General features: G+C 41.6%; 1 protein-coding gene across 1 annotated transcript; it reads left to right on the forward strand.

The window, feature by feature from the left end:
* Positions 1-1,094: 1,094 nt before the first annotated feature.
* hhipl1 (HHIP-like 1) lies at positions 1,095-11,132 on the forward strand. Its single transcript, XM_074661616.1, has 9 exons — positions 1,095-1,706; positions 4,352-4,998; positions 5,090-5,233; positions 5,446-5,774; positions 6,598-6,724; positions 7,499-7,644; positions 7,742-7,823; positions 9,748-9,830; positions 9,914-11,132. Exons 1-9 carry the CDS (start codon positions 1,407-1,409, stop codon positions 10,474-10,476), a joined length of 2,421 nt encoding a protein of 806 aa, XP_074517717.1. The 5' UTR covers positions 1,095-1,406; the 3' UTR covers positions 10,477-11,132.
* The last annotated feature ends 719 nt before the right edge of the window (positions 11,133-11,851 follow it).

Here is an 11,851-nt window from a genome sequence, read left to right on the forward strand (position 1 = left end):
CTGGAGTACGGCTGTTCTGTAAGTGTGGAAATTAAAGGTCCCATATTATAAGAAAAGTGAGCTTTTCATGTTTTTTTTATTATAAAGCAGGCTTAAGTCCTTTATAAATACTGTGGAAATATTGAAACACTCAAGCCACAGGGAAATACACGCAGCTCGTATTCAGAAACTCTGCATTTGAAACAAGCTGTCAGGATTTCTGCCCATTCGTGATGTCACAAATACACAATATTTAGACCCTTTACACAGTTTTAAACGTAAACATTCTAAATGTGTCCCAGTTTATTCCTGGTTGCAGTGTATGTGAATGACATCAGCTGACAGGAAGTACACATGGACCCAAGCTGTTGCCTGGCAACGCAATTCTATTGCAATTCCGTTGCAATTCCGTCAAAATGCGCTAAAACGGAGCGTTTCAGACAGAGGGTAAATACAGGCATATTCAGGCTGACAGTATGAGGAAAATAAAGTTGTTGTTTTTTACATTACAGCATGTAAACATGTTCTAGTAGAAACACAAAATAAAAGTATGAACCTGAAAATGAGCGTGATTTACAAATAAATAAATAAATGATATGGGACCTTTAAATATTAGAGTAGATAGGGAAATTAATACAAAGGTAAATAAAAAAAAGAAGCAAATTAAAACAGGAATCTCAATTTGTGTCACATTTTATCAATTAATTAATGCCAACATTTACTTTTAATATTATTTTTGGTACATTTAATGGCGTAATTTATCGAGTTATTTATTTATTTATTTTTTATTTTGGCAGGTTTTGTCCTCCATATATAGTATGGTGACTGTTGTTATCCAGCAGTGAGATGATGAAGGCTGGGTAAGGTCGCCATCTGCTGGGCAGCAGGAGGTCACATCATGATTATTCAACTAGAATGTGTTGCAAAAGATAATATTTAAGACAAGAAACTACAATAACAGAAGAACCCACAGTCCCACAATGCACTGCGTGCCCTAATTAATTACAATTCAGAAGACTGGACTGTCAATGAAAACAATAAATGTGATATAATGCTGAGATTAGAGGAGTTATTGTGGACTGTGACGTCACGTTACTGCTGATGATGATGTTATTATTATATCAGACAGCAGTCGACCCGCGCATGGACCCGCGCGCTCGGTGGCTTCCTCCCATGTTGTGTGCAGATGTAGCAGGACACTCAGATTCAGACGCTGCAGCCAGAGGACAGACAGTCCAGTACCAGGACCGGGACCAGGACCAGGACCAGGACCAGGACAAGGACAGGTTGACACAGCTGCTGACCACGTCACAGGTCCACATAGCGCGGATGGTTGGAGTTGGAGTCAGAAGAGCAAAGTGCGCACAGGAAGTCGCTTCTGTTCTTCTGCACAACTTTGTCCTCCATGGTCTCCGACGCACGCCATAATGCAGCGGTGTTACGGCAAAGTCCCGGGTCGGATGCGGGTCTCGCCTGTGGGCATTGTGTTGTGTGTCTTTCTATCGTTATGTCTCGCACCTGTAACGTCTCACCCGCAGTGTCTGGACTACAAGCCGCCCTTCAGACCGCTGCAGGAGCTGCAGTTTTGCATCATGTACAAGGAGTTTGGCTGCTGTGATTACCAGAAGGACCAGGAGCTGATGACTAAGTACTACCAGATTATGGATCATTTTGATTATTATGGATATGCCAACTGTGCTGGGTCCGTCCTGGAGCTGCTCTGCCAGGTAACGTTATAGACATGCAGCTGGGGACAAAGGTCTCTGATGGGATTTGTCCCAAAACGTCTCTATCATGCGCACAGTAGTCTGACAGGATAGCCAAAACACTGAGATCTGTCATGCGTAAAAACACTATATCGATAGATAGATAGATAGATAGTAACTTTATTGATCCCGAGGGAAATTCAAGTTTCCATTATCACAGTTCCATAGTGCAAAACATGTTAGTAAAAAGGCAGTAAAAAAGTTAGTAGTGCAAAGTACAAAGTACAAAAAATATACCAGATATAAAAATACAAGGAGATGAAGAAAACTGTTAAAACTGAATATAGTGCAGGGTAACAACTGTGATACAGGACTGAAAAGTGAATATAGTGCAGAAGAGACTGTTAAAAATGAATATAGTGCAGGGTAACTCTATATGAACTATATGAATAGTAAAAGAGTTCAACAGAATGATGTGATCTTACAGTCAGTTTACAGAATGTAAAGTCCAGCTGCCTGATGAGCTGAATGGAGGTAAAGGTCACAGAGAGAGAGAGAGAGAGAGAGAAGGGTTGGCAGCTTTCAGTCCTCTCACATGTTGATTGAGCAACTGAGGCTGCAACATATTATCAGGCAGATGTACCCAATATTACGCAATACAGGCTCACCACTCTAGACATCTAGACTGAGGAAGATTTGGGATTTTTTTTTTATCTATGGACCTATTTTCATAAGAGGAAACACCAATTAGTCATAACTGGATATTTCTTGTCCCATCACTAGTGTTTTTTGTCTAGTTGACTGTACTTTTTGTGCACACTTGGGAAAAAGTGTAAAGGAGTTGTAATATGTTTATGTATGATATAAAGTTTAGTCAGAAATATGCCTTAGGGGAGAGTGGGGTTGGTTGGCACAAGTGTCCATTAAAGCTGCAGTAGGCAGAATGTTTTTGGCATCATTGGGCAAAAATTATATAATAACCTTTCAGCATATTGTAATTCAAGTGTTCTGGGAGATAACTAGACTTCTGCACCTCCTCATGGCTCTGTTTTCAGGCTTTAAGTAATCTAGCCCGTGACGGGAGACTTTGACCAATCACAGGTCAGACAGAGGACACAGAGGAACATGATTTGTTTTTTTCAGATTACCTGTCTCATGTACTACTGTCAGGATATAGCGACCATTTTATAAGAATAACTTTTTTTAATCATATTTGCTCCATTTCTACCCCACTGCTGCTTTAATGTAACTGATAATGTAGATTTTGATGAGATATTTCAGGAGATTAAAAAACATTTTGAAAGATTAATATAATTAATTCATTGAATTAAATGTTCAAATTGTTTCTGCTGGTTGCAGTTTTAGCATTTTTAAACATTGTTCCAGCCAACCCTGTGATACGATGATGAATCATCATGAATCACCTAAATTTAGAAAACATTTGTGTACATTAAATCATTTATTGATAGCTGAGACCTTAACCCTCCCTGGTTAGAATATTCATTCAATAACAAATGATGCCAGAGAAATACAGCACAGAGTGAAAAGTGAGCCAACCAACCCCGGTCTCCCTAATTACTACATTTATCTGCAGACATACGGTGACATGAAACCCCCATATTACAATAACCTCACCTCAGTATTGTGTAAAATTATAATTTTTTCTTATTTAGAAAAGTAAAAACAATGTCAGAATGTCAAATTTATTCAAAACAATACCTTAAAACAACTCATTGTCTCTTTTGAGGCTGCCGAATAACATTGCTTTCTGTGACTTTCATGATATATATATGATATATAGGTATGCATGCATGTATTGTATGTCCAGCTCAAAGAGTGTGACATAAGAGGAGCCCCTCGTGTTAGTTGACAGTTATATTATTGATGACAGTACTAAAGTTTCCTTTAAACAATGGAGAATCAATTTGAAACATTTTTACAATCAAATCAGCTAAACAAACAGATCCTTTATTGTTGCCTACCAAGATTTGATTTCGCTAAAGCTTCTACAATCAATATTTTTATGCGAACAGTTGATGACATGATGTGTAATGTGAGAGGGGTCAGCCGTGGTGATGAACCCACAAATAATTATCACCTGAGACTGCAGTTACCCTCAATTCCATTGTTTTGGTTTTATGAGCCGTGACTTTAGTGTTTTATTTCAGTCTTGCTGCTGTCGTTGACCCTGTTTCAGCAGCAGGCAGCTGTACTCTGTACACTACTGGCCCAGCACCAACCAGCAGACGGACACAGTTAGCGATTAACTGGTGAACTTAGTGTGTATCAGGAGTTGATGAACACAAAAACAGAGCTAAATTAAAACACATCAGGTGGACAGAAACATGATTTCCAATGAATACAAGTGTTGCTCTGTATTTGCTGGATGTGTAAATAGGACATTATGTGCTACCAAGTTCACAATATCAACTTAAGAGGTGATAATCAATTCAATTTATTTTTATATAGCGTCAAATCATAACAGAAGTTATCTCAAGAGGCTTTTTTTATAGAGCAGGTCTAGACCGTCCTCTATAATTCTATAATTCTAACTCTATAACAATATGAGTGTTGACATATTAAAAAACAGTTAATGCAGGTTTAAGGAAATCTACATACTACACATCATACTCAGTCATCCTCTTTATTATCTCTCCTCACCTCAGGAATGCTCTCCATATGCAGCTCACCTCTTTGATGCTGAGAATCCGAGCACCAGGACCAGGACCATCCCTGGCCTCTGTCCTGACTACTGCTCCCAGTTCTGGAAGAAGTGCAGCTCCACCATCCCTTACCTGTCTGACGACCCTCACATAGCCAAAGTGAAAGAAGACCAGACACGTCTCTGCCAGTACCTGGAGCTAGACGACGTGGACTACTGCTACCCGCACCTCCTCAGCAACCAGAAGCTCACCCAGAATCTGGGCCGGGTCCAGTCAGACACGGACGGCTGTCTGCAGCTGTGCCTGGAAGAAGTCGCGAACGGGCTGCGGAACCCGCTAGCCATGGTGCACGCCAACGATGGCACGCATCGGTTCTTTGTGGCAGAACAGGTGGGCTTGGTGTGGACGTACCTTCCCGACCGGTCCAAACTGGAGAAGCCGTTTTTGAATATTACCAAGGCGGTGTTAACGTCGTCATGGGAAGGTGACGAGAGAGGCTTTCTCGGACTCACTTTTCACCCCATGCACAAGTTCAATGGGAAGCTGTATGTGTATTACTCAGTGGAGGTGGGTTTTGACGAGAGGATCAGGATCAGTGAGTTCCACGTGTCAGCCAATGACATGAATGTAGTGGATCATGCCTCTGAGCGGTAGGTATGGACTGATACAGATGAGCAAACAGCAATTGGCCTATACCAGCTCTTTGTCTTGTCTTATTTGTCATGTCCATGTCCCCTCCAGAGTTATTCTGGAGATCGATGAGCCAGCATCCAACCACAACGGAGGGCAACTTCTATTTGCAGATGATGGCTACTTATACATTTTCACAGGGGATGGTGGGATGGCAGGAGACCCTTTCGGGAAATGTGGGAATGCACAGAACAAGTAAGATTTCCACAAAGATTTCTGAAACTAGACACCCTCGAATGATCTTAAGTAGCAAAGGATGCAACCAATATGTAGCAAAGAACCTTACAGTGCTACTGTTTGATCAATGTTTTAGTCATAATAATATATACACTTAGTTTATATTTATGAAGAGTAATTGCATGTTTCTTTGCAATTGAGATGAAATATGACTTTTTTTTCTACTTTAGGTCAGCCCTGTTGGGGAAAGTTCTCCGCATTGATGTGAATGAGAATGAGAGAGGCCCGTTGTACAGAATTCCTCCAGATAACCCCTTCATACACGAGCGGGGGGCACGACCCGAGGTTTATGCTTACGGTGTCCGCAATATGTGGAGGTGTTCTGTGGACCGCGGTGACCCTCGCACCAAAGAGGGCAAAGGCCGTGTCTTCTGCGGGGACGTGGGCCAGAACAAGTTCGAAGAGATCGACATCATCGAGAAAGGTCGAAACTACGGCTGGAGAGCCAAAGAGGGCTTCTCCTGCTACGATAAGAAGCTGTGTGCCAACAGCTCACTAGGTAGGCATGCTCTGGTCAGTCCATGGTTACCCTCCTTCAACTGCAGACAACAGTGGTCTCCGACTGCGTTGTACTGAAGGGCCAAGACTGTAGAGCACCACGACAGCTCTCTGCACAAACTACTGTAACTTTAACTATCTGGATGAACTCAGCTTCTGTAGTGTTTGTTTGAAGGAAAAGCTGCAAGCTCTTGGCCCTTGGTAGAAATGCTGCCACATAGTAAAAAGACATGAGCTCATCATTACAACTAATCTAACTGCAGTGGGTGTCAGAGGGAATATTGAAAGCAACATTTGACCAGCGTCTACCAAACACAGAGAACTTACACCTTTCTGTCGGCAAAATGCGGCTCATTCTGTTGTCACAGAGCAGACAGTTATTTAATCAGTAACCATAACCTAAGACATGATTTACTTGCCTAACTGTAATTCTTTTAATGCATCACAAGTCACTTCAGATGTGCCTTGTTAGTTGGAACTGCATTGTTCTTTTTACTGTGTATCACTGTCATCATGGCAATGTGTTGTGATTGCTACGCTCATTTCCAATAATATTTATTAAAAATACTTGCAATCTATTTTTAACTTTTCGCTGGCCCTGACTGCATTTGGATTTCATTCGGACATCTAATCATTCGGCATAATCACATGATGGCGTTTACAAGTTTGACTTGAAAAATAAATTTCATATTCATCTTTTAAATCTGTTTTCACTCAGAATAGTATGTTTAATTAGGTCAACACATGGATTCATTGTAAAGAAATGGCTAACAGAGAGAGGAGAAACTCAGTAATAACAATAATGATTGGGTTTTTTTTCACAGATGATGTCCTCCCTATTTATGCGTACCCTCACAAGATGGGCAAGTCAGTGACTGGTGGCTACGTGTACCGAGGCTGCGAATATCCCAACATAAACGGCATGTACATATTTGGAGACTTCATGAGCGGGTAAGAGGGGTTGAATCTGGTGAATAGCAGATTTTCTTTGTAATATAACACCAAGCTTAGAAGCGTGTGTTTTTGCTATTTTTTGAGTAATGGCAACGATGTGATGTCAGACGTAAACCTGAAGATAACTGGTATACATGGAGGTGTTTGTTTGATGCATGAAGACTGTGAACTACTTGTTATAAGCCTTTTTGCAGTACATATAGGCCAGTATAAAGTGGCTAAAATCACCTCCACCTTGACCAGCGAACATTAAAATGTCAGTGCATAGGTGACAATAATGTTCTATATGAAAACACTCTATTCTATATGATGAATACTTTTACTTTCGATACGGTACATTTTGCTTCTGTACTTTTAGTTAAGTAAAGTTTAAATGCAGGACTTTTATAATGGAGTATTTTCACACTGTGGTATTGATACGTATATATCTAAATGGTCCTGGTGGAGAGGAGGTTCTGTTTGGCGATACCTGGATGCTGCTTGACATCCTCCGGGATCCATTTTCTTCATTTATGTTCACATTCTATGAATCATTTTTGTTTTTCCTGATCTGAATTGAGGGTCAAAGGACAGAGGGTGTTGTGTGCTATACAGATTGTAAAGCTCCTGAAGCAAATGTTCTCTAAGGCTGTTTTAAAAGTACTTTGGGAAAAGTAGGAAAATATAAACCAAAGTAGAAGTAGACAAAGACTTAAAAAGTTCACACAATGCTTCATCATAAAGTAACAGTGCAGTGCACGTTGGAGATTGTAGATTTCATTCCTTTTCCAGGCGTTTGATGAGTCTGAGGGAGGACAGAAACACAGGGAAATGGAAATACAATGAGATCTGTATGGGGATGGGCCTGACCTGTGCCTTCCCTGGACTCATCAACAACTACCACCAGTACATCATCTCCTTTGCAGAGGATGAAGCTGGTAATGTGTGAACACATGCACACCCTCAAACTGAGTTTGCACTAGCTGTAATGTGTAATGTCCTGTTGATGTAGTGTTTTGTTTTTCTTTCCACCAGGCGAGCTGTACTTCATGTCGACTGGAATACCGAGCGCTACGTCACCTTCAGGAGTCATTTATAAAGTGGTGGACCCCTCGAGGTGGGTATTATGGACACTTAGGGGACACGGGGGTGGCTGTGGCTCAGGAGGTAAAGCGGTTTACAGTCCACATGTGGCAGTGTCCTCTGACTGAACCCCATCTTGCTTCCGATGGCTGTGCTGTTGTTGTGTGAGTGTGAATGTTTATGGCTCCTGATGAGCAGGTGGCACCTTGTGTGGGGCCTCGGCCACCGACAGTGATGGAAAAAGTATTCTGATATATTACTTAAGTAATAAGTAAAAGTAGCAATAGCATAGTGTAGAAATTACAAGTAAAATTCCTGCATTCAAAATGTTACTTCAGTAAATGTACAAAAGCATCAGGATCAAAATATACTTAAAGTACCAAAAGTAAAAGTACTCATTATGCAGAATAATACAGATTATTTTATTGTATGCTGATGATTGATGCATTAATGTGTTCATGACTTTAATGTTGCACCTGGTAAAGGTGGAGCTACTTTTGTCTAAGTAAGGGATAATGTACAGCTAGCGGCTCATTGTTGTGAAAGAAACCCCGACAGTGCGATGCTGCACTCTCATCGCCCTGAAGGGATTTCTTTCACAACAATGACCCGACATTATCCCGCTTATTACACGGATACTTACTGAAGAAATCAATATGTTCACACAAAAACGGTTCTCCAGAGTCCGACATCAGAGCTGCGCCCATAGCAACGGTCTGTTATACATAGTAACGGTCTGTTATACATAGCAACGGTCTTTACAGAAATTACAGACTGCAGAACGCCGTGATTGACCAATCAGAATCGAGTATTCAACACAGCCGTCTAATAATTTATGATAATATATCATCCTTTATTATTTTGTCTTAATAATAAGAACCTGCAAAGAAACTAGTTACTTAAGTTATCAAATAAATGCAGTGGAGTAAAAAGTAGAATATTTCCCTCTGAGATGTAGTGGAGTAGAAGTAGAAAGTAGCATAAAATGAAAGTACTCAAGTGAAGTACAAGTACCTCAAAATTGCACTTAATTACAGTACTTGAGTAAATCTACACAGTAACTTTCTACCAGTGTACGAATGTGTGTGTGAAAGGGTGAATGCTGGCTTGGGAGTGGTTGCTAAGACTCACTTGTATATTAATGCAGTCCATTTATCTGTTACTGTGTCTACGCTGTCAGCTCCATACTCTGTTAGAAGGTGCAGGTGATCAACTAAGATGAAGAAATGACTGTCCAGGTCTTTATTTCATGTGTAATATAGTATAGTTTCATACATGCATAGTCAGTGCGATGCTGTGGATGTGACCGACCGATCCCGCTCATACAGGGATAAGATGGTTCAGTCCATTACTGCCACTGCCAGGGGGGATATGGAATAGTCCAAGTTGCGGCAGAAACTTTATTTATGAATTACTTTGCTTCATTCTTACTCCGCCATCTTTACTCAGAGAAAACTTGCCGTGTACAGTAACTGCTCACTGTGTAGAGAGTATGTACGGTTCTATTTCTGTGTCTCGGAAATGGATATATAAGACACACATCTGTTCATAATTACAGACACAGGCATGTCATTCTTCTCTGTGAGCCCAAGGGGATGTGCAGTATCATGATCACACTTGGCCTGGATGGAGGCTTAGATCTGTGTTTTCTCAGCACTGGTGGGATGACTTTAGCTGAATGTAGAGTTCTTGCTGCCCGTCTCTGAAGCAGCGCTGGCAGCAGTGTCAAAGGCCTGCCATTCTAAATCTCCCCTCCTCTGACAGCTCTTGGCTCTCTCTGCGTTTCTCTCAGCAGTAGACGGTTGTGTCACCTAATTTGTTTCCCATCCATTAACCTCATTTAACTGTTCCTCACCACTGGGCTATTTGGAATATTTCTATGTGTCCACCTGCTTGTATTCTGTCTTCTCTCGTGTACAACAATATTTCACTCTGTTTTGTTATTCATTGTTTTTCAGACGTGCTCCGCCGAGACACTGTCACTATGACCCTCTTCCTGTCAGAGTGAAGAGTAACCTCATCAAGTTTGTTCCCCAGGAAAGTGAGTCCCAACACTTTGACCTCATTACTGACTGGTTACAACACTGATTAAATCTTTGACAACGTGTTTTTATTCCCCTTTAGCATTAATCGGCATTGAGGAACGAAACAAAATCCAGCCTGAGCCGCAACCCACAGAGTCCTACGACTGGCTCCAAGAGCTCATCGACCGTCTAGGAGTACCGGACCCGACCACCCCTTCGCCAACCACGACTACCACCAAGTCGCCCAGACACACGAGGCGGAAAGGCAGACGCAGGAAGGGCAAATCCAGAACGGAGAGTGCGCCCGAGCTCCAGAATGGAGCGGTGAGGCTGGTCGGGGATGAACAAGGCCGCAGCGACCGTGGACGGGTGGAGGTCTACATCAACGGGGACTGGGGCACCGTGTGCGACGACCTGTGGACCATCAAGAACGCTGCGGTGGTTTGCCGGCAGCTGGGCTTCAGGCATGCTCTGAAGGCGGCCAAGAACTCGGAGTTTGGGGAGGGGAAGGATCTGCAGATTCTTCTGGATGATGTTCAGTGTGAAGGGACCGAGGCCAGTCTGCTGGACTGCCAACACCCCGGCGTGGGGACACATAATTGTGCCCATTACGAAGACGCTGGGGCGATCTGTGGCAACTCGGACTACGTTGTAGAAGTCTAAATGTTTGACTATCACTAAATCAGAACTAATTGTCTTAAAAATCCCCCCCCCACACACACACACACATATTTAACAGTTAGAAACTGGTATTTTCAAACCAAACTTTGACCACATAACTTTGTGCCATATTTCCAGCAGGTACAATGGAGTTAAATAGCATAAATGGGCTCTAACATTGCTGTATTTTGTTGTCAGTCCATCACAATAAAATAGGAAGAAGGGGGGGTTCTTGTAGAATAACCACAATGCAATGCACTTTGAATAAGGGGTATGGCAGTAATTGTTCTCATAGAACTAACAGGTGAGTTTAGGGAAATTGGGAGCACACAATCCTTTCATCAAAGCATTCCAGAGGTTATTTATGAGATAAGCTAACATCTGGAACGCATAGATGATATCTAACACTTTAACCAGATCCAAGGGGTGGGGTTTTCCTTCAGTATGGATTTACTTGTCACTAGTAGCACGGAGGTAAATGTTTATAGAAGAGTTTATTTAGATTTGAATCAGACTTGAATGTTTAATTTGAATGTATATAATATATATTACATCTTTGCCTTCACAAATTTGACATTTAGGGTCTGAATGTCATATTTCCTAGTAAATGTTCAATGCCCACTGAGTGAATATAATTTTAGTAAAGGATTTTAATAAAAGCTTTCTAGTCTGTACTTGCTTTCACCCACACTTGGACCAAACAGTTAAGTCTGACATAACTGGACATTTGAGACAGAAACTGTTTTATGAATAGTGTATCCCATGTATGAAGACAAGGCAACAGTTTCTAAACACTCATATTTTCACAAATGTGCCTAATTGACAGTCGAGCAAAATAACAAAAGTGTTACAATATGTTGCAGAAATTTAAGGACGTGTTGACGAAGCTTGTTTCTTGTGTTTTCAATGTTGGCTTATATGGCATATTTGGTATCCATGATGATCTACCGGTCGTATGATGTATGAAGGAAACGGCCTCAAAGACCACCCTGATGAATGTCAAGCTAGCAGGAAAAAAAAGTATTACACGGCTGTGTTGAATATTCAATTTTGATTGGTCAATCACGGCGTTCTGCGGTCTGTAGAATCTTTATAACAGACCGTTGCTATGTATAGCAGACCGTTGCTATGTATAACAGACCGTTGCTATGTATAACAGACATGTATAGGAGACCGCTGCCATGTATAACAGACCGTTGCTATGTATAACAGACCGTTGCTATGGGCGCAGCTCCGATGTCGGACTCTGGCGGATCTTTTTTGTGTCAAAATATTGATTTCTTCAGTAAGTGGCCGCGTAATAAGCGGGATAATGTACAGCTAGTGGGTCATTATTGTGAAAGAATCCCTCTCCGCTGTGTATCGGGGTGCAGCATCG

The sequence above is a fragment of the Sebastes fasciatus genome, chromosome 15, assembly GCF_043250625.1.
Source record: "Sebastes fasciatus isolate fSebFas1 chromosome 15, fSebFas1.pri, whole genome shotgun sequence".
Taxonomy (NCBI): domain Eukaryota; kingdom Metazoa; phylum Chordata; class Actinopteri; order Perciformes; family Sebastidae; genus Sebastes; species Sebastes fasciatus.